The sequence below is a fragment of the Chiroxiphia lanceolata genome, chromosome 2 (genome assembly GCF_009829145.1).
Source record: "Chiroxiphia lanceolata isolate bChiLan1 chromosome 2, bChiLan1.pri, whole genome shotgun sequence".
In the NCBI taxonomy this organism is placed as follows: domain Eukaryota; kingdom Metazoa; phylum Chordata; class Aves; order Passeriformes; family Pipridae; genus Chiroxiphia; species Chiroxiphia lanceolata.
In genome coordinates, this window is record NC_045638.1 from 110,713,678 (window position 1) to 110,740,617 (window position 26,940).

Sequence of the window (26,940 nt, forward strand, 5' to 3'; positions counted from 1 at the left end):
GTGTTGTTGCAACAAAAACTTGAGAAGAGGCTGTTCTTAAGTTTCAACATAAATTCTAACTTTAAGTAGAGCACAGTGGTAATTAGAAACGTCTTCTTAGATCAAGACAGGCCTTTTCTATTCATGAAAAAGAAATTTTGGCTGTCAAATGTTGAATGGCCACATCATACACCAAGCTGGATGTCATAAAAAGGTAACTCCTGTATTGTACCTTGCTTTTGGTAACTCCCCATCATCTTTCCTCCACCTTACTGTAGGGACTGGGTCACCTCTTGCCTCGCACTTAAACTCCGCACTGTCATCCACAGTTACTGCCAAATTGCTCGGTCTCTTCACAAAAGATGGTCTCTCTAAAGGGAAAGAGAAGGAATAAAAAAAGGATTAATCCAGCAGTTCTGTGTTTGAATCACAATTGTCACTGAACTGTGGCTGTCAGAGCGAGGGGAGTAGAGTGACAAATCTGATGGAGGTGCCTTTGCTGCAGCTTTTCTCACTCACAGCCCCAAGCAGAAGATCTGTAGCCCTGCAGATGGCTAGCACTGTGGACCTCAGCATGAGGCAGACACTCTCCACAGTGGCTCAGGATCCAAGCAGGGACTTCCTTACTTCTTACACATCCCTGTCACAGCTAAAGAAAACCACAATCTAAACACAAAATCTAAATACACATCCATCCTCAGATAGAAAGCTGCAATGACTCAAATGACCTCTCATCTGCTGCACTGCTTCAAAGAGACAGAAGGCACAAACCAAACATTGTCTCACTGGAGGTTTTGTCTCAGTGGAGCCTCTAAATTTGAAGGCTAAGTAAGGCCCAGCACAGCATCTCTAGGAAGCTGTTTGCAGGTGTCAGCAGCAGCAAGTGTTCGATGCAAGAACTTCCAATGCTACGTTAGAAAGACAACATTTTTTTTCACTAACACATATAAAGTAAAGCAAGCCAAAAAAAGCCCCCAGAATGTCTTCTCTGTAGTTTTTGTTCATAAAAATTGCTGTTATCCCCAACTTATATTGTAGGACATGGATGATCCAAGTCCTGGCTCACCAGAGTTAGATTAATTGCTGCATATCTGTCCTCAGAATTTCTGAAACAAAATGGGATCTCAGTACTATAGGCTGTGCTATTCTGGCATCCCAGATATTAGCTGCAAATTTCAGGAAAGGTATCGACACACTCTTCTACCTGCAACAGGGTTCAAAGTTTTATGGTGCTGGGCTATTCATATTTTCATAGTTCCACACCAGGCTGCAGTGTAATAAAGTCTGCACGCTCACAAGGAAAAAAACTGTTTTAAACAATTTCTGGGATACTCCAGGAATGATTACCCATCTAAAAGCAGCACCAGATGACAACAGTATGTCCATAAAAGAACTGGGAAGGTTTAACTGCAGAGTGCAGGGAAGGTTTAACAGGAGAGCCCTTGGCACGTTCCTTTGCCTGAGGCAGATGACCATTTTGCCTATAAACCTGTGAAAGCTCTGAGGGAGTTGAGAAGGCAGTTGCATGTTCTGACTTGCATTTATTAAAGATATAAATATCATCTCCTTGAAACTGGAAGAGTCTGAAGCCGTTGGCACCATCAGGAAGTGCGAATACCCAAAAATACATCACAAATTTCTCACAGAAGTACAAAAGCACCCGACAGAACGATAAAGAGACAAGCCCATACTCTTCATGTCTCATCACATTTGTGTTCGAAAACGGCAGTTCTAAATATTACTCTGACTTTGCAGATAAAGATACAGAGATTCAGTATCTTTATAAAAACTTAGTGAATGGTTCAAAAAGTACTGAAGTGGAAATGTGAACTGAACAAAGCCCTATTAAAAAAGCTTCCTTTACTCTCGAGGATGTCTAGACCAGCTGGACACTTATGCTGTAGAAAACTTAACTTTGCTGGCAATATTAGGAAATAACGTTAAATTAAATAGCAAGTTGTTCTTTAGGCTGTCAGTTCTAGACTGGGTTCATATACAAGATGTGAGAAATAAAACAGAGATCTACAGAATGTAGCTGTGAATTTAAAACGACACAAATACAGACAACCCCCCCTGCCCTGGCCCCTTCCTTGTAGGTGCTGAAAAAACCTGAAACCTGAATGCAAGAAAAGAACATTTAGGATTAAACCTCAGCGCAAGAATAGTTTGGGGAAAAATATTCAACTTAATTATGCAAGAGAAAAAAGACTGATCTGGTAAGTCCAGGACTGCTGTCTGACTGCAAAACCCACAAGAGGCACATTGTTCTCTAGATCAGTCTCCTAAAAGAAGACTAATGGACTTCCACGAGTTTTTGTCTGCCCATTCATAACACTCTTATTCAAATGCAGAAACGGATAAGGGAAATCAGCGCTGATTTCAGTATCTATCTTTGTCACACGACTATTTGGTACATACAAGGAAAGCTTAGCAAGGATCACTTTGAAACTGTCTAATATTACAGTTTCTGGCATTCTCCCTCTGATCTAAAGCAGAGACCTAAAAGCAAAAGTTCAACTTCTAAATAACCAAAACCCATAAATGGAAGATTTATGTAGAAATATTTTAATAGATGAAGTCAGCATATTTCTCGTGCTTTTTCATGCGTATCCAACTCTTGAGTTGAAAGAATAAGGTGTATTAAGGATTTCTAGACACAGACCGGGTAAGACATTCAAAGCTTTACTGTCCTGTTTGAAAACAAAACCTCACTAGTTTCCCCAGGCTGAAAATCAGAAATATGTTTGAAGGGAACACGAGATAAAGAAAAAGTCAGGCAGACCTCTGCAGTGCCTCCCTCTTATGGGTGTTTAGCAAGACTACTATTTTTTCAGCCTAGGTTACCAAATAGCCCATGCCATGATTCCCTGGTTGGTAGTAGACTAGTGATGAGCTATTAACTGGTACAGTTAAATAGGAGCCTGGTGCCAGGACTTCACCCATGTAACTACAACTTACTTTCGATTTTAGATTTTGTTTGGAAGTTCTATAAGTCTATTTGACAACAAACTTCCACCAGAAGTGCTTTGGAAGTCTTTGTAAAACAAAACCAAAACAGTGCAGTGGATCACAGAAAGTCTTCCTTGGCTTCTAAGGGGTTACACACCACTATCTTGCTTGGATATTCAGTTTGAACAACTTCAAGATGGTACACAAACTCTTTTTTTATTATGGAAACCCCTGTTTCCCACAGAACTCTGAACACATCTTCAAGTTGCCTGAGTCCTAACTCCTACAAAGTAGTTAAAACAAATAAAAGTGCCAAAGACTGACAGGACAGCTATTAAACATGAATTAAAAAAAAATCCCCAAATCAAAAACCAAACAACAAGAAGAGTCACAGAATCACAGAATATGCTGAATTGGAAGAGATCCACAAGGATCATCGAGTCCAACTCTTAGCCCTGCACAGGACATTCCCAAGAGTCACACCAAGTGCTTGGGAGTATCATCCAAACAGTTCTTGAACTCTGTCAGGCTTGGTGCTGTGACTACCTTCCTGAGGAGCATATTCCAACCACACTCTGGGTGAAGGACCTTTTTCTAATATCCAACCTAAACCTCCCCTGACACAACTTCAGGTCATTGCATCGCATCCTGAAAAACAACAACAACAAAAAAAGGGCTGCAGCAGTGCTGTGATGGAAACCACTGTGCTATGAACCATGCCTTGGATATTCTCACTCTGTAGTGATAAAACATCTATTTATTTTCCAGAAACAATTAAGTTACTTCAAGCCTCCCCTATTTTAAAGTAAAATGGGACATATTTTGAATGAAAACTACCAAAGATGCATCTGCAGTGAACATGAGGGAGTTTTTCCATGCTGAAAAATTCTAAGATTGCATTTGGAGTAAAAGCTTTGTTTCTGCAATAGCAGCAAAAAATGTAGTTTTCAGCTAAGCTCAGTTATCTTAAATGAAAACGTACTTTTTTGATGCTGAGAGGAACTATCATTAGGACCACTTGAATAAGTAGACTTGTTGTACTCAGTACACACAACTACAAAGGAAAGAACTATTATTTAAAATAGAAACTTAGAATACAGCTGATTTTCTTCAGCAAGATGGAAAAGTTAAGCCTCTGCTTCTTAACATTTTTGCTTTGCTATTATTATACAATACTGATCCAATCAGCAGACACTGGAATTATTTTCAGTTTGAGAACTAAGTATGGAAGTGTCTTCTGATGGAAAAAATAGTTCCAGGTGGACTGAAGAGCCATTAACTGCCTCCTATTTGCTAGAACACAACCGTGACTAAAAACATTTTCTACATTTTCAATAGATGAGAATGACCTTTAATAAAAGGCTTTGTAGGAAAAATTAAAATTGGATATTTTCATCAACAAAGTCTAAAAGGAGGAATTCTTACCCAAAACAGTGAGCTCCGCAACTTCACTTTCACGTTCTCCAACCATATTTGTTCCAACACAAACATATTTTCCGGCATCATTCTTTCTTGTGTATGTGATCATAAGCTTTCCTCCTCTGATCTAGGACAAATCAAAGATGATAAAAATACCTTAATATGAATTAGTGACTTAATAATATTAACTTGAAAAATACTTTGTTACTGATAATGAAACAAAACGAACCACCAGTGATTTTCCAAATCATACAAAAACGTGAAAAAAAATAGTATTAGCCCAACTTCTTTCTCTTATACAAAAAATATGCCTCTTAGTTTTATATCAGTATTTTAAGACCTCTCAGATTTGGACCCCTATTACTCTTTTTTTTTCATTCTGCATAATGTAATACTGGTTGTTCAACAGCCTGTTAAATGCTTGTTGGTCAGAAAACCCACAATCCCTTCCCATGTACTGATACAATCAGGTGGAGAGTAAAAGTTAGTACTAGACACAAATCTCATTTTCACATCAAGTGCTGCAATTACTTTTTCTTGACAAGAAATATGTGTACGCTATCCTACTGCTGGTTGTGCTCATTATTATTTATGAATTTTGTGTTTGTTTTGGTTTTCATTTCTTAAGGAAGTGAAGGAAATTCTTTATTCTTCAGTTCTTTCACCTTTAAATTAGTAATTTTAAAGGCTGATAAGCAGATGGGCAGAAGCAATTAAATTCTTACTGGGAAATGAATAACGTTCTGCTCTTAATTTTGGATTCAGCTTTTGGAAGATAACGGAATACAAATAACCCCCAAATCAGAAAACATACTTACCCTCTATGATTCCAAATCTTATTATGTTATATAAAAATTCCTATTAAACGCCTATGAAAATATCTGATCTTCCTTTAAAACTATTTATTCTCTCATTTTGTTGACCAAAGGGTTGAACAAGTTTCAAAGTTCACCGAAACGCAGCAAAATTTGTATAGGCAGCTGAATACGTTACTTCAACACACAAAAATGTTACTGAATTGCATTAACTATGTTTTGAAGTGAACACATGCTTAAGAGTCAAATCACTTGTGAAAACCACCGCAGTTCAAGGCAGGGGTGGAAGTCCACAACAAATAAAAGCCACATATGTAGCTACATGAAAGGGTCTGATGTGGTCAGTGACAAGGAGGAGAGTGTTCTCAATATGAGGCATTTAGCTGGAGTTGCCTGCAGCTAGAAATCTATCCCTGAAAATTTGACATCTTGAGCAGCGCTGGGCTCTTATTATCATTGTAAGATGTGGGTGCGCGGAGATGACAGTCAGTTATTGAGATAAATGAACGTGCACGTGTAACGTAGGTAGTGTTGCATACAAATTTCATCCCGTTGCCTTTGGCACTCGCTGCTTGAGAACAGAAGAGAAATGTCCTTTGTCATCCAGGAAGCCACTAACGCCGAAATTTCGGTGGGGATTTGAGGCATGAAGAACGAAAAAAATAAAGGTGACCTGCAAATACACATTTTTCAAGAATCTACGTGGATTTTTAGATTGCTGACTGCCTGAACTGGTAAGCAGGAGAAGAGAATGTAAAATATAACTAGAAGTCTATCTATAATTATTTACGGTTTTACAGCTCCCTACATCACAGAAAGTGATTTATTTTCCAATTAATCTATGCAAGGAATTTTAAAAAACAGTTTTAGAAATATTTCCACTTGTGGTGTTTGCATATCCAAATACACATGCAGAAATATATACTTTTCATGTATATCAATAATGAATGCACTGGATTTAACAAAGAAATGTATTTACATATCACAGGAATTTACCAACTCATCTGATGATTTCAAACCCATGTAAACTGAAAGCAGTGATTTTCATATGTCCTCAAAGTCCCACTGACATTCAGTAGCATTCCTGCTTCTCTGTTATTTTATCACTTAATAAAATCCCATTCAAATCCATTACAATATGACACAACTGTATTTCTTGCAGAAATTGTAACCTCCAGCAAGAGCTATCCTAGGAATTTCTTGTAGGAATCACCACAAGACTCTCTTCAAAGCATAGATGGAGAGAAGCAGCATTAAATCAGAAACATATGAACAACTAACAAATCATTGAAAGCTGCTTTTCTTCCAAGTTAGTTAAGATTTAGATAAGTAAGAAGAGGGAGAGGAAACATTCCCTCATGGATATTGAGGCAGACTTCCTAAGATGTGACATGCCTACTGGAGGAAGCTGTGCTTCCAAGATGGAATTCTGAATGCATTTGCAAAGGGTTTTCCTTCGCTGATCTTCTGTTTCGTTGGTTGTTTTTCTTAAAATGTAACAAATGTTGAGAACTTTAGCTACAGTGATGGTTATGACACATGAATTGTGATGAATTACACAGCTACAATAAAATGTACCACAAGTGGATGTGGAATTACACATCTGTAACTGGAGCAGCCACAGATGGGTAGGAAAAAAGCAAACTTCCGCTGGTGGGTGGTTGGTAACTACTAAAGTTTTTCATTAAATTGTAACAATTAAGTACCCACCATCTTGGTAAAATTGATCAAGCCCTTCTGTTTATTAATGAGACAATGCAAATGAAAACTGCAGCTATGACAAACTGACGTTGTCTGTGTGCAATGTTTGCCACTTTTCCTCACAACAGGAAAACCCAGAAATACCTATGGACTGTAGACCAACAGCTTTAAGCAAGAAAGGACACAATGAAACACATTCATGTGAAATTTGGTAGGAACACATAAAGAATCACTGCTACATTTCTTTGTCTTACTAAGTTCAGTAAGTCCAGTTCATATCCAGCATTTAGAGCAGTAAAGACTCAAATCACTTTTGGGGACAGTATCTGAAATCCTGCAAATTCGAATTACAGTCTGTGGATACTTAACAGTTAATGAAGGCATTTTAATCTGAGTGCTTTGGCTCTTCTCATATTTTTGCCCCTGCCCCAGAATACATCAGCTGGACTTTATAGCAGCAAATGGTATAACGGCTTGAAAAGGGGATAGGCAGTGTGCCATTACACTGCAAAACTCCAGAAGAGTTGTTGCCATATTGAATACAAAGATAAGTCCTTTTTTCCCCGTAAACAAGATAGAGCAAACAGTTTTGTTACACTACTCTGGTAAATACTGTGTGTCATGGGAAAAGAATCACTCTGCTAAACTGCCAAAGCTTTCAGTCCAGTTCTGAAAGTGCCTGCTGTGTTTCATTTATACCGAAATGAAGCCAAGCCACTTTTTGACTTTTCACACCTCTTCAGGGTTTTGTTCTGTCCTGTCCCTACCAGCAGATCTATCAGGGCTTTGCAAGTAGAGGTAATACAAGAATAGCACTGAATTCTAATAAGAGAAAAAGGCTGTGATCACAGATGATCTTCAGTTGCCTGTGACATGTATGGATTATCATCTGCACATTGAGAGAACGTATGATAGTATGGTGACTTACAAAGACTTATTGAAAACTATTATCTATGACCTGCCTGCCTGACCACATTTTGCTCCTCATGAGTAAATTGCTCATTCAAGCAAGTCCACTTCATTTATCTCTTTAAACAATAGTTGGAGATGTTCATAGAGAAATCTCGAGGCACCCACAGAGTTAACTAGGTCCAGAATTGTAAATTATGGCCACCCAGCAGCAAAAAATCATATACAAATAATGAATCAACTCAGTCAGCCAATAAATCAAATCCATAAAAACTTACCCAAGGGTTCTACAACATACCACCAAGTATTCAGTATAGCTGTACACACATTTATTCTTATTCTAAGACCATATTTTATATACCTATGTGTGTTGTGTATATGAGTGTAAATTTCTGTATGTATAAATCCATATCCATCTGTCTGTGTTAAGAAATATTTTTATATATGTGGGTGATTCATTTACTTTTCACAGAAATGTGCTATGAAATATGAGACAGAATGAAGCAATGAGAGAAATGCTTGGGAAGTCCAAATATAAAGGTGACAGACTTTTTTTTCTAAGCTTTCCTTTAGCTCCTAGTTTAGTTCTATTTAAGAAATGAAGTCTGCTCTATTGCAAAATAATTCTAAAGCAAACTTTAATCCAAAGGAAAATGAAATTTAGACTACAGAATGAAATACTGGCCTCTGTTTGTATAGCCATGGTTTCTGCATATGTGATACCACAAATTTCATCTATTTCAGTCTTTTACAATACAGCATACATGACAACACATTTTATTTAAATGGAGAGTGATGGGCATGTGATATTAACCTATCAGACACAGTCTTTGCTCTAAAAGCGTACCAGATAATTATAAATGACAATAAAATAAAGAACAAGGCGAGTACAGGTAATTGTAATTAATAGTGTCACCAAGTAAAATGTAGGTTTTAACTCTTAGTTAAGAAACAAGGAGTTTTCTCATCTTCCTTTATGTGGTCTAGCATCCCAAAATATCCATAAAATGACTTGCAGCATGGAGTGTAAAGGATGGAATGTCAGCAGTAGAAGACAACTTTGCAGTTTCAACAAAGTTGAACAAAAAAGAGTATAAATGACTATCTATCTTAAATTTTTATTTAAAAATTTGTATTTTGTTCCAAGCTTTGTGAATCCCATGCAGTCTTCCCTATCTATTATAGCACGCTTAAATATCAGACGCTAGACATCAAAACATGTTTGGAACAGGTCTTCACCAATGATTAAAGTTTGTTCTTGTTTAACTTCAAAGTTCAGACAGAGGAGTCTGTCCTGCTTTCCGTTCCATTCTCTGGGACCCCAGGAAGGTACATGCTGCCTCCTCCAGATCAAACACACAAAAAATTCTATTTGAAAGTAGTCTGAAACATTCTTTCAAGTGGTCTTCCTGTGCTGTAAATCTGTCATGACAAAGTGCAAGTCAATTGTTCCCCTCTACCTTCAGGCCTATCAGTATTGCAAGACTGTTTTGTTGGTCTGTATGGTAGAGTCTAAAGGACAGTACAAAATGCATAGTAAGATTGCTTTATGTAAAAAGAAAGAGCTTTTAAGGTAGATAAAATGACAATAGACTCAAGCTGCTGCTTCTGGCACCCCTGCCAATCCAGATAGGATACATCAGAGTCAGAATCAGATTCAAGTCCGCTCCTAAGACTCCCTTTCTCACTTTTATGGTCTCATTATTAATGGTTGTAACCACAAGATGATGGATATCTACAAAGGCTTAAGGTTTATCTGTGTCCTGAATTGCTTGGTGACTTCAGAGGCAGCTGAGAGTTATTCAGCCCTTGCCATTATCACAAGGCATCAAATATCAGAATTACCATATGTGTTTGATACTTCACCCAACAAGATCACGGAAACAGCCAAGATATACGCAAAATGTCATAAATCAAATTCAGAAAAGAAAAATCCATACTCCAGCATATACAATTTTCAAAAGTTTTAAAATTGTAATGATCCCAAACTTACTTTCTACAAACATTTGGTTTTTGTTAATCACAAAGGAAGATTTAATTCAAAATAATCCGTATTGGCTCACATTAGTCAGAACTAATTTCTGAACAGACAGTTATGTTTATATGACAATATATGAACCAGGAAAATATTTCCCAGGAATGCTTTCACAGCTACAATACAAAACATTTACTATGTAATACTTCCTTCCTTATTACAAACCAAGATTAAAATCCCATAACTGAAGCATGTGACAACTATCTTCATAGCCTTAAATCTGCTCTACAAAGATCTAAAAAAAAAAAAAAAAAGACACACAACACCTCAGAAACTGTTTTTCACAGTGTTATTTACTGAGTACAAAAAACCACACTAAACTCAACTCATGGGTAACACGTAAGTCACATTCCATGGGTTACTAAAAAATATATGGAACTAGCAATCTTTGTGCAACACCCAAAGAAGGCCCAACATAGGAACGACATGTCTGTAATGACAACTACAGCATTTCTGTAAAACTGTAAATTTAAACCTCATGTATGAGTCTACCCTGGATGCACAGGTAGCTTTCACTACAATCAGTGATTGAAATCAGAAATAAAAGTGAACTTCAACTGAACTCAACGTCTGGTATGTCTTCATTTCTCTCCCCTTTAGCAAGTCAGATGATTTGAGGTATCAGTTACATAGGAATTTTCTTTTAAGCATCACCACTACTGTGTTATTTACACACCTCCAAGGACAAAATCTCAGATCAGCCAGGGTTCATTTGCCACACAAAATCTCTCAGTTTTTAATTATGTTACCTAAATAATCACAAATGTAATATGGAAAAATAATACTAACAAACCACACATTTTAAAACACATAAAAAAATCCTACCTGGTAACCATAAAAGAAACTACATAACCCAAATCTCCAGAGGAATTCAGCAGCCCATTTCCCACTGAGAGTGCCCACACTGCAAAAGACAAGCCAAGGTCACTCTGAGGGGCTGTGTTAAAAAGTCACCATGGATAAAGCCAAGGGTGGTTTCGTATCAGCTCTCCAGGGAGCCCAAGGGCCCAGTTACATGACCAGACCCAACTCTGCAGCAACTCTGCACGGTGCAGAGCACTCCTGAACCCTGCAGATGGCACCAGGGGTGGAGGGAGGCGTACAACTACCATACCATTTCAGGGGGGTACGGACTCTGATGGTGATTTTGAGGGGATTTCAGTTCCTAACAGTCATTGTAGGCATTAACCAATGTTGTCTTAGTCTTCTAAGGCTGGGGTTAATGTTATCAGAACAATGACATGGATTTAAGACAACTGTATATCATGGGGTGCATTTCATCAAGAGGAAATTTCCTACTTTTCACTAAGGAGAGAGGAGCTGTGCAGAGCCCAAGTCTTCAACAGCAGAGTCCTAATTTTCAACTTCAAAGCTTAGAAGCATGGATAGATAAAACTTCACCAAAACTTGTAACCTGAAGAAAGATATTTTTCAGAGTGCAGATCTCTCACAGCGACCGCTCTAAAATATGAGGTTTTTCAAGTTCATTATATAGGGTCTTCTATAGGGAACTGTTCTGACAGGACTCGAGTTACCAAGAGATTTGAAGTAGAAGTTCATAGGTTCTTCTTTTACCATGAGCTCCCACAAGAAAACGAAAGGCTTTCAACATGCAAACCCAAGGTTCTCCTAGAGTTAAAAGTACAACTGTGAAACAACAACAAAATGGTCACAGTTTGAGAACAGAGAACAGAAATAGAAATGAATTATTCAAAACTTTTCTCTTGGCTTGGTCTGTGCAGCAGATCATTATTTTCAGCTGTGGCTTCAGTCATTCAGTGACCTTCTGAGATGCAGCAGTTTTGGCTCAGACTCCCACTTGTCTTGAGGAGAAGGCACATCCCCTCTGAGACTGGCTGCCCACTGCTGGCTCCTTGCTGAAGGGGATGCAAATCACAGGCTCCCGGATCCTTCCCGTGACTGCTGCACTTCCTGCACTAAATTGCCTGTGAAAGCTTTCCTCCCTGAAGCTGGCACAGCAGCTTCCCAAGGGAGGAATGAATTTCTGTGTTCCTCTGGGGGTAAACCTGAGCTCTTTATGGCAGAGAACACAAACAGAAAACCAAACTAAGAAAATAAAATTAGTCACAGGTGACAAAAACGCAGTGGATTCTTTCATACATTTCCAAGTTTGTGTTTTGACAGTTTTAAATTTTGAGACATATTTGACTTCTCGTTCAAAACATTTTCTTTCAAAACTTTATAATCAAATTTACTTCCAAAGGAGTGTTGGCCCTGTCAAGTAAACACTATGAATAAACAAATATTCTGCAAAGCTAACCTTGAAAAAATATAAAATGTTTTCTAACATAACTAAAACCCTACTGATTCTCTGACTTTTGACCAAGATGACATGCCATGGAAATGAGACCACGCTGCAAAAGGAGCATATAAATCTGTGTTAAGTTTCTACTGCATTTATCTCTGACTGAGCCTAAGCTTAGTAAAACTCTAACTTTTATAGAAGGACTATACTGGTCAGACAAAGTTGTGAAAACATTAAACCTTTCACAGCATTTGTGTAACACTGTCAAAAAAAAGAAAACATGCACCACAATGATCATATTTCATGAACAGTTAAACACAAAAGTCATATATTAATCTGCCACATTTCACCCTTCCGTCAACAATCACTGCAGCTCTTGTGACTGCAGCACATGCAAATCATAAATCACAGATTTCCTTGTATTTTCTGTGGTCTTCACACAAGCCTTGTGTTACAGGACTGAGGTGAAAGCCTGCAGTCACAGGCAATCACAAGCAAATCTGAGTGTAACCTTCATTTTTGTTGAAGGAACACTGAAAAATCGACTGGGCTAGTCATTACAGCAACAGAAAGGCTCCTGCTTGGAAGATGCTAGAACTTAAACTTACAAAGAATAAGGAGATTGTATGCACAGAGAGGTAAAGATCAAATCCCCCAATTGCCCTGGCTCACACAGCAGCCCAGCATCATTACTTCTGTGCTCAACTTTGGATCCTCCAGAGAGACTCAACAGGCAATGAATGACCCGCAGATCTCGGGTCCGTTCACAAATGTTCAGCCCTCTGATGCCACAGGGGAACACAATACAAGCTGATCTTTAGCAGCAGACAGTGAAGCCAGGAGCTCCTTGAGTTTCTCTTCCTCATAAAATAAGCCAGCACAGGTTGCAGTCAAGCAGAACAAAGCACACACTGTTCCCGTTCTCTATACATAGTGGGATCGCTGCTCCCTGATGCTCACATGTTTCCCACTGACATCCTTTAACCATGATACCCTCACACAGTTGTTGTTTGTGAGCTACTACAAAGCTGGACACTGGGAAACACGGCTCCAGTGGCAGCAGGAACAGGCTGCCTACCAGTTGGGCTCTTCCCACTGGGCCCTTGCCTTTGGAGCAGCGACCCACCCATTGCTCAGTGTGTAACTGGAGGTGTTTGCCCTGTAAAAGCCAGAAGGAATGAAGAGACTGAAGCCTGGAAAGCGGTGCCTCTGGCCTTGCCTTGTCTGCTCACGGCTGGGGGCTGCCCGAGCCATTCAGGGGGCTCTGGAGCCCTGCTGGGATAATTGCTTCCTTTGCAGTAGTTTCTTACCATTCTTCTCAGATGCCACAGTGGTGTTTAAGCTCCTGGCACAATTTTTGTTGTTTCTAAAAGTGTATGGTAAAGTGCACCAATGGAAAAAAGGTGGAGAGAGAAATGTGGCTGGAAGGCAGGAAAAACTGTTCTGGACACTGGGAATACTGGTTGCTTGACTTTCCCCATTTGTATTTACAAAGCAAAGCAAACAACAGCCTAGCTGGCCAGGTTCTGTGGAAATCAGTGTCTCCTGTTTTCTGATGTTTGTTACTGGTGGAACAGGCTTGCAGAAGTGGTAGAGAAATTGAAATTACCATCTCTGGTAATTTCAGTCCATCTTCTGTCTGTGTGCATGCCGTTTTTTAAAATTAGTTCTATCCTAACATAAATAAGAAGCTCTGACGTCTCTGTGTGAGCAGCGTAAAAAACACATAATGAATAAGAAGCAATCTTTACAAAAAACTTAAAGTGCTACCTGATCAGATTCCATTTGCTTGGTATGAATTAGCTTTTTTATGACAGTGACAGGAAGTTAAAACCTGCATATGCATTCCCACAGTAAACTTTCTTCCCTAAGAACACAGAAAGAGCCTAAACTATGCTTCCAAAACAGATACAAATCCAAATATTGAGTCTGAAGCAAACACTCAACTTTTAAAGACATTACTGTTTCTTTGCCAGCTACTTAGCATGACAAACATAAAAAAAGGTTATACTTTTGCATTTAAAAGGCTCATCTATGTAACATTCTGGTCAAATTTTTCAAAAGCAGATGGCAAAATTTAGGAGTCCTTTGCTGCTGGGGAAGCTGTGTGATAGTCAGCACTTCTGCCTATCAGATGGACATACTGACACATCCAGGTAGTTGAGTTTGCAATTCCAACTTCCAAACCTGGTCTCGAATGCTGACCAAAGGTGCTGCCTGCAGCCCACAGCCTGTCAGGATACACCAAGTGCCATCCTGACCCATCAGAGATCATTTACAAATGGGACATGTAAGAGCTTCCACCTGCTGAAGCCTCATCAAGGTCTGAACTCACCACTCCTGAGACACTCTGCCCCAAATATGTACAAATATTTATAGGAAAAATATTTTAGACTCTGTGTTGTAAGGAAAAGGATGCAAAAACACACTAAAGAATGCCAGGGAAAATTGGACAGGCATGGAAGTCAGCATTTAAAGGACCATGTTGATAGCATTTATGCAAACCAAAGACGTTATCAATAAGCTTCCTGAATCTTCTTGTCTCCTTTTCCAACACAAACATTAACAGGATCAACCACTACTGCAATATGTAAACAAATTACAGTAGGTCACATCATTACCCTGACATATGCACCAAGGTATAACTTGACAGAAAACGTTGTTACCAATAAAGATCACCCTTGTTCACCTTAGAGGACGTAGATCCACTGTTTTCACTTATGTCCAGAAAAGCTAAATAATTGATACTTGCTACGCTTGAAAATTCATTTTTAGTGGAAGACACTCAATGTGGTTTTCAAACTCTGAAAATAAAGGGGAAAAGTTCTAAAACTCCTTCAGTATGATAAATTAAAAAAGAAATATTCAGCTAACCTAAGACTTCATGAGGTGTGCATTGTACTTTGCACTGTACTATTAGGGACTATAGTCTCTAATAGTGTTTCATACAGAGTTTTTCTAAGACAGCCATACTGTTGACTTTTGAAAAAAAAAAGTCAGTGAAAATGAAAGTCAGTCATGACCAGAAAAGTAATAATTTCAGTGAATATTTGATAAAGAGGAGGGAAAAATAATGTTCTGATGATTCTCTCTGCCTTTCAAATAGTTCCAGATTTGACCAAAGTGCCATAAAATCTTAACTAGTTGTGTCCTTTGATGAGATTCACTTTCAGTGGATTGCAATGAAATACTATATGTTTTTCCAGATTTTCCAGATTTGGCAAGAAATGTTTGGTAGAATATAACATGAATATTTCTACTATATTTCAGAAAAATACTTTAATATTCTTAAATATCTGAATATGAAGTTCTGGAAGATCCTATTAGATTCAAAATTTTGTTCAAGACCTGTAAGAACTGAAGCATATATGCTGTATTATTGATATGACTACTAATGGTTTCAAACATGCCTGCAAAGAACAAGCTGACATGCAAGCCTTTTGATGCATTGAATATTAAAATATCATCTTTGCTGTATTTAAAGTTGCCTTTAATAATGTGTTAGATTTTGATCTAGGCTCATTCTGCTCACACAGCAAATTGATTCCATAGCAGAATCGCCTGGAAATTTACCACAAAGGTATTAGTTTATGATCTTAATGGTAACTTTTCAACATACTTGTAGCCCAAACAGCAACTCTGTTCCTGAGACATAAGAGGAGGCAAAAACCAAAGCAGGAAGAGGGATTTAATGAGACACACACTTCCTTGAGGAGCAAAAGACCAGAAGCTCATTAAGTGGGGATTTGGAAGAAAGAAGGTATACATATGGAATTCCATTGGAAAGAAATTTCATATGCTAAATGAGTCAGATAGGCACATAGATATTAGAGAGGCTTGAAGTGTTTCTTTTTCTGTACAATCATGTGGTTAAAAATAAACAATATTTTTCCTTTTCAGGAACTTCTTTTGTGGCACTGTCAACTACTCTTCAAACAGTTACACAGGGAAAAACCACTGGATCACACCTAACTCGAGTTAGCCTAATTGTTATGCTATTAAAAGTTTCCAGACAAGCCTAAGAGAAGGAAAATGACATAAATCTAATTGAAAGGAGTGATTTAAGACTTGTTACCTAAAAGATAAATCTAACTGAAAGGAGTGATTTAAGGCTTGCTACCTAAAAGACTATTCAAAGTGTTTATAGAGACGACAAAAAACGATACAACCCTTGTCCCAGTATCATCTCAGCTCCCTCAGCTGAACGTAGACACAATGAATTTGCATATCATTTGAATCCTGCAGATAGGTACCTAGGTGTAAGGTTTGCAGACTTATTTTAAAGACTGCATTTTGTAACAGGTAAGAAGGAGCGAATACAAAAGTAAAAACTACTAGACTGTGGGCGGCTTGGGATTAAAAGTAACCTCTATCAGCAGAAACAAAAATTCCACTGGTATTCTCCACTGTACCAGAATAAAGAGCTCATCTTTACCTTATAAGACTTTTCAACATTAGTGGTGTCAATTCAGCAACGTGGAAGTCCTTTGAAACAATACAGGAGCTAGAATTAATGGATTTTGATGTCTGTTGGTTTCATTATTTCATGAACACAAAACTGATGGCCATTAACAGCACCCAGAAGCAGGTCTGGCCAGCCAAATGGCCTACATGTTTTACCAGAGGACCATCTTGGAAAAAAATAAAGAACTCTACTAAGAGTACATCTAGAATCATAGAATTGTTAAGACCACCAAGTCCAACCTTTAATATTGTAATACATATGTGGAAAATCTGTGTCAATGGGCTTCTCTTATAGAAGAATTCCCTTGGCTACATATCAGTGCCACAGACAAGAAAAGTATTTGCAAATACCATTTTTCAGGTTAGCAAACCAAACTCCATTTTAATTATAACCAGTTAATTATCCAACATGGTACCTCGGTAAGAAAATTCCAAATTAGCAAAGGGCCCTTAACCTCTCAGTAGCTAGAACTTATTCCACAAAACCAATACTTAATGTTATCCTTTTGTCTCTCACCATGATTTTTTTTGCACCGTGTAGCAGTGTAGTACTGCAAGCAACAGTTCAGGCATGAATCTGTCAATTTTCAAATTTTAATAGAAAATACTTCCTCATCTTTTGTCTATAGCCAATAGTTGCTGTTTTAGTTATTTAGGAAAAACAGAGATAAATTTGTAAGTTTTAAAATTTCACATCTATTTTAATGCAAAATTAGGAAGGAATACAACTCATTCTCAAAAATCAATAAATATTTTCCTATGAAAAAGCAACGAGAGACAGACTTCCGTTTTAGTTGTATGAAACAGTGTAGGTTGATAAAGGCTCCAAAAGCACAGGTATTCCAGACATCACAAGCTGTAATGATGTGTTAACCTTGGTGACAGTCAGAAAAGAAGGGTCAAAGGTTCAGCTGGCATCCCTGGGGGTGATCCTTCAAGGTGAATTTGAGACCCATTGACAGAGCAGCACAGTAAAACTGACACTGCAGTCTAAGAAATGTATATGTTACAAAGACGAAGAACTGCCTTTTTCTTGAACTGTTTATTCATAGCAGTGGAAGAAATGGCCTTTCTTAAGATGGCTAAAGTAGGGAGAACATGCTTCACTACAGCTGAAATCCTACAAGTGAACATTTTCAAATATCACCTTCTCTTTTTGAATTGGCAATAACTAGCAAAGCAGGCTGACAGGTTGATTTATTCTGGTTGCTCCAGCTGCTCTTGATTTTGCAAATTTTTAAAGTTATCTGCCCATGTCCTACTTAAAATGTTCGGATTGTTAAAGTTAAGGTTTCTCCTCCTACTGAAAAACCTGTTACAACCACCTACATTTATTAACCTCAAGAATAACAGATACAACAGACGACCTCTTACACCACCAAAGCGTTCAATTTTAGATGACAAAAGAAGAGTAACAGCTGTCACCTCCAGTTGCATAGTTTCTAATATTTGAGAATGACAATGCAAAAGATACTGGCAAGACAGATAACACGTGAATTTTCTTAGCAGAAAGTCACCTTAATGACAAATAAGCCAATAAAAACAAGAAGTGAAGCAGTAACAACCAGCAACAAAAAGCACATCAAAAAGAGGCTTCTCTCTTGCTATAATTACACTATATACTTTCTTGGAGAGGGTGAAACATCAGTCTCAGGAAAGACAGTGATAATACTTACAGTGATTTCAGTAATGCCAGAACTTCACACTGAGAGTTCAGGATGTGTGCAAAGTGTACTTTGGTGAAACACATTAACCATAGTCATTGTGAATGAAAACTTCCCAGGATTATAGCCATGCAAAGTACCTACTATATAAACATTCCTAGTTTATTAAAAACCTTTGAGATCCTTGAATACAAGGGACAATAATCTTAAAACCACTTTAACGCTTCAGCATATAACTTGAATGATAAATAGAGGTTTTCAGTAAAATCACAGAAAATCTCTGAGTATTTGTAGCTGGGCTAGATCCTGCAGGTATTATACCATCATAAGCACCTAGACTGGAATGTGGCCTGAATATGAAAGTAGAGATATGACTCTACTGTTTTGTCTGCCAAAAAAAAGAGCCTTTTTATGATTTAGGATGTAATAACACTTTGCACTTTGGTTAAGTGGCATAACACAGCTTTGTTGCAATAGTGTCAGGCTGCTTTACATGTATGAATTCAGTCCCACAACTCGTGAAATGCTGAATAAGAAGAACTGAACAACTTCAAGGCTTGCCCAAAATGCCACACGAAGATTGCAGCAGCCCAGCAATCTGCTTTGCTTAGCTTGCAGACTTTCTACCTCAAGGCAATCTTTCCTTTACTGCACAATAATTTTCTCTGTAGGAAAATGTTCTTGCAGTACACTGCTAGAAGTCATGTTGCAATGACTGTATAGCCTTATGGTAAAACCAGATCTTTAATTCTATGCAGTGTACAGGTCTGCCAGAGAGCAGAACTGCTCATTTCTGGAATACCTACTAGGCACTAAGAAATTGCTTCAATCAGGTACCTGCAGCTTCTGTGGTAACACTTTACCCTGAACAAGCAATTTTTTTCCTATTTGATTTGCATCAGGTCTTACTCCAAGACAAACGCTCAAACTGGGCACCAGAGTTCAAAGAAGTCCTAAGACTTCATATATTCAGATCTTGAGAGCAAGATCTGCAGTTTGAAATGTGCGGCATGGAGGAGAGAAGCCCAAGCCATCATGTCAACATCTTTCAACAACTAGACATTCTGAATGGCATAGACACTTTGAAAAACAATGATGCAAACCCCCCAAAACCTTAAAGATCTATCCTCACCTTGTTCAAGGAACCAAACTTCACATTTTGTGAGGGAAGGCAAAGTTACTTAAGCATACACATCTCCATGGCTAGTTTCAAAATTCAATTAATTCCATGTGGCACTAGAAATATTCCAAGACATACATCAGGAAAGCGTTTTACTTTTTTTAACAGCATTATTTTCCCTGCAAAATTAGTGGGTTTTATTCACTCTTAAAGTGATTCACTTTCCCCCCTCTATCTCTGTGTAATTTACTCTTCCCCATGCAGCCAGAACCAGGAGGCCTCACAGGGGCAAGCAGACAACTGACAACAGCAGCAGACAGAGGCAAAAGCAAAGCTGCTGAGTTAGAAAAAATAATATGAGTATAAACAGATCCAAGTATAACTAACCACCCACACTTCCATGTTAAATAAAAGAACGATCTTTATATGACCACTTGCCAAATAGATTCTTGTTAGACAACGATTTTTCAGGAGGAAAAAAAAAATCAATTAATTGCTCAGTGTAGCATGAATATTAGCAAGAATTATTTTACATTTTTTTCATTATTTTACATTATTTTCTTTCATTTTTAAAGAGGACAACCATAAGAAGGCAGACTTAGTCCTGCATAATATTACACAGGAGTCTGGAATAACACCCTACAATGTGTGTGCTAGTCCCACACTACTGCACGTGGTGAATATCTAAACTTGGCAGCAAGTAATTGTGAGTATATTATTACCTGGAGAGAGAGAAGTACTCTGTTGGGTTGACGAAACCCAAGAACTGAAAAACTATTATTTTTGAAGTGCTGTGATTTGGACTAGACTTTTCATATATCCAGAAGCATCACAGGAAACTCAGTAAGGCAAAACTATCCAAACAAAGTGAAATAAGCAAAAGTGAAGTTGACAGAACTTCCAAAAAGTAGACCAAAAAATCAAAGCAAACCAAACAAGAAGCTCTAATCACTTACATCTGTTCAAGGCTCCAAAACCGGGCACTGTTCTTCTCTACTATTTTTATTCTACATTTTTCTTTTGATTATGAGAACATAATATGTGCAAACTCAGCACACAGATTGTTGAGGTTTTATTAAACATGTTTTTAGAGTTAGTGTCATTTTTACTTTACAAAAGTAATTCCTAAAATAAGCATGATACACAATAAAGTCTCAGTTAGCAGTTATCCGATATTTAGATTTTAAGTGACAACATGTGGCTGCTGTGGTGTGCAAGCGACTAGGAATATCAAAAATGCCAAGTACAATCAAATTTATAAGGTCCACTAGAGATTTTCAAGAACAAAAATGTACTTCTCTCCACCCCCCAGCCCCTCTCCCATCCCCCCAGATGGAGAGTGTTTCAGTGTTGGGAAAACTGAAAACAGTGAGGAGCTGGGTTGCTCCGCTTCACTGTACAGACCTGCCACAAATAATACTTTGATTTCTGTAGGATATTTGTGTATTCAAAGGCCTTTCATGCTTTACTAATAGAAATATCTCTCTGTATGACTATAAAGTAAACATAAATACAGTAAAAATAAAGTTAACTGTTCGCAGGTCCAGGAGCCTGCATGAAAAAACCTTAGAACGCAGAGGATTCGTGCTGCTTTTTTGCACATTTGACCTGTAGGGATCCTAACTCCCATGACTGAACTCTACTCTAAACCTGTTTTCTGCCTGTACACAGGTTGCACTCTTCCCTGTGTGAGTCCTAATGTCTGGTGTAACAGATTCATAAAAGCCTCTGAAAGCCTGATGTTTCCAATATTGCTTTGCTCGTCATTGTTTTTGGTCATGCAGAGGAATCAGAGAAGGGATACAGCACAGCAGTCCCTAAGGGAGTGGGGAGAACAGTGTTTCCAGAAATGGATTTTTAACTTAGAGGAGGATGTCCACACTCTATATGTAAGATTTCCCTGCAGCTGATGAAGGGAGGGGAAGAGAAGAATTAACTTTCTAAACCCAATCTCCATCTTTATTGTCTGTAATATAAGCAAAGGCTCCTTTCCTGACTGCTTAAAAAAACTAACCAAACAAAAATGTTTCTTTTTCATTAGGAGAATAAAATGAATGAAGAAATAATTTCCCTCCCACATCCTTTTTTCATCTCTCTTGCCCATCCAAAAAAACCCCAACAACGAGACTGTCAGCCAAACAAAACAAAGAATTTACTTTCTCAGCATAATAAATCACCTTTGCTCCTAACCATCCAAATCATAAAAGTCCTACACGCCCTGGATAGCTCAAGTAACCTAGTCTGAGATACCAACCACCTGGCTTTTTATTATGTTTTAAGGAAAAGCTTCCCAGATACCATTTCTATAATTTCAGATGGTCCCAGAGGTTCAAAACTCTCAATAAGCTGTTTTAACAAGAAAATCCTGATAGTCTAATGTCTAGGCCTGTAGATGTCTCAAAACTCAGATATCTAACACATACTCTATTTGCTGCAGGCATTTATTTTCTTTTACTATCTAGGTCATCAGTTCATGACTAGGGACAAAAGAAATCCATGATGAATTTTGACTCAATGAGGAGTTTTCAAATTCCAGAAAGTCCACAGAGTATCTGCAAAAGAACTCCATTCTTCTTCACTTTACTTTTATAATTGAAAGTAGAAATCGGTGTAAAATAAAGCTGACTGTAGAAAAATACATACTTATTTCACATTAAAGTACTTTTCACAACTGCTGGGTGGAACAATAGTGAGAAACCATAGTTATGCATGTCTCATGCCAAACTTTTTAAGTGGTGAGAAGACAAAAACAGCTGAAGCAAAGGGTATCACTGATGCAAAAGAACATTTTTGAAAGTTGTGAGAGAAACTAGAAGGAACAGATACTGTTGTCTGTAGGGTCAAATATGATCAGCAATAACCTGGTTTAAAAAGCCAGCAGTTTAATGACCACAGGGAGCCTTTTAATCTAATTCAATCTAATGCTGAATTATGATGAGTTTTAATTCCAGCCCTTTCAGTTACTGTGAACAAAGTCAATAAATCTGATAACCTCACACAGTAGACTGCACTACTACCAGGTATGTTCTTGGGAACACAGGAGGTCAGCTTGGTCTTAAATGCAAAATCTAGTCTCTGTGATAGCCAGCACAAGCCCACAGACTCTGGTGTTCTCCTCAGTCCACAGATGTTTGACACTGGGCCACCCTTTTACCCTGTGTTACAATGCTCTTTCCCTTTCCCCTAATTCCACAGAGCAATGTTATCCTTTGGAGATGATTGTTGAGAAGACATATCACAACAAGTATGAACCAATGCACATTTTACCCTACCCAGAAAACTCGCACAGAAGGTTCAGGGTTAATAATGAGACATTTAAACCAACTAGAACAATGTTGGGCATTAAATATGACCCAAATACTTCAGACTAACAGGCTTTTTCCTTGCCATGTTCTTGCAGCAAACATCACGCCGACGGAGAAAGCATCTTGCCCACCAAGTACTCGGGACAGCTGAGCTACGGAGAAGGGTCCTCCACTTTGGCCACAACAACCCCCTGCAGCGCTACAGACTGGGGACAGAGTGGCTGAGAGTAGCCAGGCAGAGAGGAACCTGGGAGTTTGGATTGACAGGAAGCTGAACATGAGCCAGCAGTGTGCCCAGGTGGCCAAGAAGGCCAATGGCATCCTGGTCTGGATCAGGAACAGCGTGGCCAGCAGGTCCAGGGAAGTGATTCTTCCCCTGTACTCAGCGCTGGTGAGGCCACACCTGGAGTACTGTGTCCAGTTCTGGGCCCCTCAGTTCAGGAAGGACGTTGAGGTGCTGGAGCAGGTCTAGAGAAGAGCAACAAGGTTGGTGAAGGGCCTGGAGCACAAGTCCTGTGAGGAGAGACTGAGGGAGCTGGGGTTGTTCAGCCTGGAGAAGAGAAGGCTCAGGGGAGACCTCATCACTCTCTACAACTCCCTGAAAGGAGGTTGTAGCCAGGTGGGGGTTGGTCTCTTCTCCCAGTAGTAAGACAAGAGGGCATGGTCTCAAGCTGTGCCAGGGGAGGTTTAGGTTAGATATTAGGAAGAAATTCTTTACAGAGAGGGTAATTAGGTGTTGGAATGGGCTGCCCAGGAAAGTGGTGGATTCTCTGTCCCTGGAGGTTTTTAAGATGAGACTGGACGTGGCACTTAGTGCCATGGTCTGGTAACCACAGAGGTGTTGGATCAAGGGTTGGACTTGATGATCTCGGTGGTCCCTTCCAACCCAGCTGATTCTAAGGGAATGTCCACACGGGCATTTTCAAGCCATTTGGTTTGGCACGTGGAGCCTCCAAGCCAAGGCAAGGCTCATTTTGCCCTCGCCCTCAGTGCAGCAGAAGCTGTGTGGCCACATTAGCCCCGTGCCGTGCTGGAGCGACCGAGCCTGTCTCTCAGCAGGGCTTATTAGCTCAGGCTCGGCGCCACATTAACCGCTGCCATATGGCTTCTGGTCGGCTCAAAGAGCGAGCTGAACGAGCTCACATCTGCCTGACAAAGTCTGGAGAGCTGTGCTCTTTAGAATGGCAAACCCGAAATAAAAGCTGCGAGGGGAGAATCTTGTAATAGGTTAGGATTTTCAACCCACATTTACTTCGGTGCCTGCTCGTAGAAATGCAAGCTCTCGTTATTAAACGGTTGTGGTCAGGGTTGGAAGCTGCTCGTGGATGTGCTGGAGATGAGAAGTTTTGTTTCAAAGAGCTAAGCCTGAAAAATGAAGTGAGTATGGTAAGGCTCCAAGCAGGATGGAAGAAGCGAAAGAGGAAAATGAATAAAAAAATAAAAGTCTGTCTGATATTTTCTCCTCTTTATGTTAGCCCAGACTATTAGATTTTTTACAGCCTTCCAAGATGAGCATGGTCCTCTGTAGGAGAAGGTAATGTTTTTCATGGCTCAGCCAAAAACCCCACAAACAATGTACAAAATAATGCAACAAATGCCAATGAAAGATTAATGTACCAACGAAAAGAGCGTGGATAAGCCTATGATAATTAAAAAAAAGGGAAGGAGCAGTGTAGCAGAAGATACCCTGAGCAATCTTTGTCTTAACAGAGTGCTTGTGCAGATGGAAACTTGACTGGTTTAGACATGGCAGGGCAAGAGGCAGGCATGCAGTCAGAACTGAGGAGAGAGATGGGAAAGGTGTCCTGATGATAAGGCAGAGGACAGTACAAGTACATGCCAAGATCAGGATAGAAAACAAGGGAGAAATGATCCAGAAGACACAAAGATTTGTGGAATCCGGAGAACAGAGAGATTTCAGCAGGAGCAACAGGGACCCTGAAACAGAGCTTTAAGTGTGAACACAGAAAAACAATGTCACATTTTGGAAAAACTAAGGGGGAGAAACAGCAAGATTTAGAGCCATTCTCACTATCCTCTGGGACAGCTGTGTGGTTCCAAATTATTTTTCACAATCTTTAGCATTTTTTCCCCCTTGGGGTGCCAAGTTAACTCACAGCAGCTCCAGCTGTGTCACCAGGGGAAACAATATTAATAACAGAAGAAATATAAAACATTAACAAAAACTACTCTTGATCCTCAAGGAAGACAGTATTGTAGGGATCAGGAGATGAAGGAAAAAGAGAGGTGAAGTGGGAAGCCAACCCTCCCAGGGAGTGAGAAAAAGAGACAGAATAAAGAAAAAGGACTCAGAAGAAAGGAAATTGCTGGGGGGGCAGCAAATACATATTGAGAATCAGAAATAAAAATACACTTCTCCTTCTAACCCTCCAGGGGCATATAGGAAATTGCTGCTTGCCCTTTAATCTGCCCCAAAAAAGAAAAACAATTAAAATGAAATAAAACCCTGAACTGTAAGTCCTTGCTCCCCACCTTCCCCTCACCCCCATTGCTTCGTGTGCTGTGCACTCAGGCCATGATCCTTCATGCAGCTCTCCATAGGACAGACAATGTTACCATTAGAATTACATCTTCAGGAATATGCATTCTTTTGCTGTGTATCTAAAATACATAACTTTGGGAAATTAAGAATTTTAGAGATTAACGACCACTAAATAAATGAAAAAGAGAGGAGGCCAGAAAAGAGAAATGAAGAAGAAAGAAATATGGATAAACATCTTGAATTAATTTGGAGTGGCACCATAACAGTATGGTTTCTGTCAGGAGCATTGCTGTTGTAATGGGTTAAGACTGTCACTCCGCACAGCACACACCAACAAATTCAATCAGTTTTTGTTTTCCTTCTCTTGATTCACCTCCCCATTGCAATTTTTCCCACTGCAATTTAACTGTGGAAAGAAAGACCCCTATCCTAAACAGGCAATTAGTTTCTGCTTTTTCCACTGTTCCCTCCAATAGAAACAACCCTTTCTCTTCCTTTCTAACTCACAGTCACAGTAGTATCTTACATTTCTTTTTTCTTTCTTCTCATGGTCGAGGTCACATGGGGATCACCTATGTAGTTTTAAACTTGCCAACTCACAGTGAGGCTATGACTGGTCTCCACCAAGAAGAATGAATGTAGTTCTCTTTGACAATTCATTAACAAAAAATTTGGGGCAAATAAATAAAACATCTTCCTCGGGATGGTAACATTTAGGAGGTTTTCCTGTCACAGCAAAAGATCAGAGGCTTTTTTTTTCCACATTTTTTTAAAAAACATTTTCATCACTCACACATGTAAAAATAGCATTGTGTAAGATGTAATAAATGCTTTGCACTTGTGATACTATTTAAGGGCTGGGAAACGAAATGGGAATTGAGAATTTAAGTTACAACCTATCTAAAATAAGAGTGTAAGTCATTCAAAACTGTTGATGTCACATGACAGCCACACACAAAAGGAATAAAACCTGTATGCATTATTCATCCTGTAACTTTGATCTTTAAAGCTAAGAAACTTGAACAAGGAAAGATAAATGGTTTCTCAAGCTTTTTCTTTTAAAAATCAAATGAGGATGATTCAGGATAAATGAGAGATAAGAGTTAATACGAAAGAGGGGGAAATTGCAATCACAGTGCTGCACTGGAGTTTCAATGAAAAGGCGTTGCTTTTTGTATTCAATTACAAAGGACTTTTTCTTTAGGTACCAGCATCCTTTTTCATGTATATGTAAAAGATTTTTACCTATTAAAATTTCATGTTCACGTCTAGCTTTTTTTTTCTACTACCTACACTATGACTTGATGTGAACAATTAGGCAGCTTTCTGAAGCACGGGCTACTAGTCGTCGTGGGGCAGGAACAGATGCAGCTGTGAAACTCTGACCTCCAAACCTGGCTCAAACATCAGTTTGCTCTGGAGCTTATGCATTCTCCCCTGGGAAAGTATTGATAATTACAGGCACTCTGACTGCATCCTGATTTTATTGAGGCTTAGTCAATTATGCAGGCATTGCAGCTAAAATACGAGACAAATTGAGAGACAGATCCAAAAGCACACAGAGGTTGCCCTGTCTAGATGGGAGATCTGCAAAATCCTCTTTGAACGCTCCGCGCTCCTGAGAGTCTGTAATTACTGCCAGTTTTTGCCTAAAGATATGCTCAAAGCCCCCACCATCTTGGTTAGATTACTGATGTCAGCATCTTATACACAGGTAATTGCATTTGGGATTCACAAAGAAGACAGAGCAGTAAGGCAGCTCCTTGAGGGAGGCTCTGAGCAAGCCTAGCACAGACAGACCCTGCCACGGC

General features: G+C 39.0%; 1 protein-coding gene across 6 annotated transcripts in view; it reads right to left on the reverse strand.

Moving 5' to 3' along the window:
• Positions 1-26,940, reverse strand: part of ROBO1 (roundabout guidance receptor 1) — a 711,169-nt gene that overhangs the window by 81,501 nt on the left and 602,728 nt on the right. For all 6 annotated transcript variants that reach the window (XM_032679893.1, XM_032679894.1, XM_032679895.1 and 3 more), the window contains 2 exons: positions 4,354-4,474; positions 212-350 (listed from right to left, as the gene is read on the reverse strand). In XM_032679893.1, coding sequence (XP_032535784.1) covers positions 212-350; positions 4,354-4,474 — 260 coding nt within the window. The remainder of the gene's footprint in view (positions 1-211; positions 351-4,353; positions 4,475-26,940) is intronic.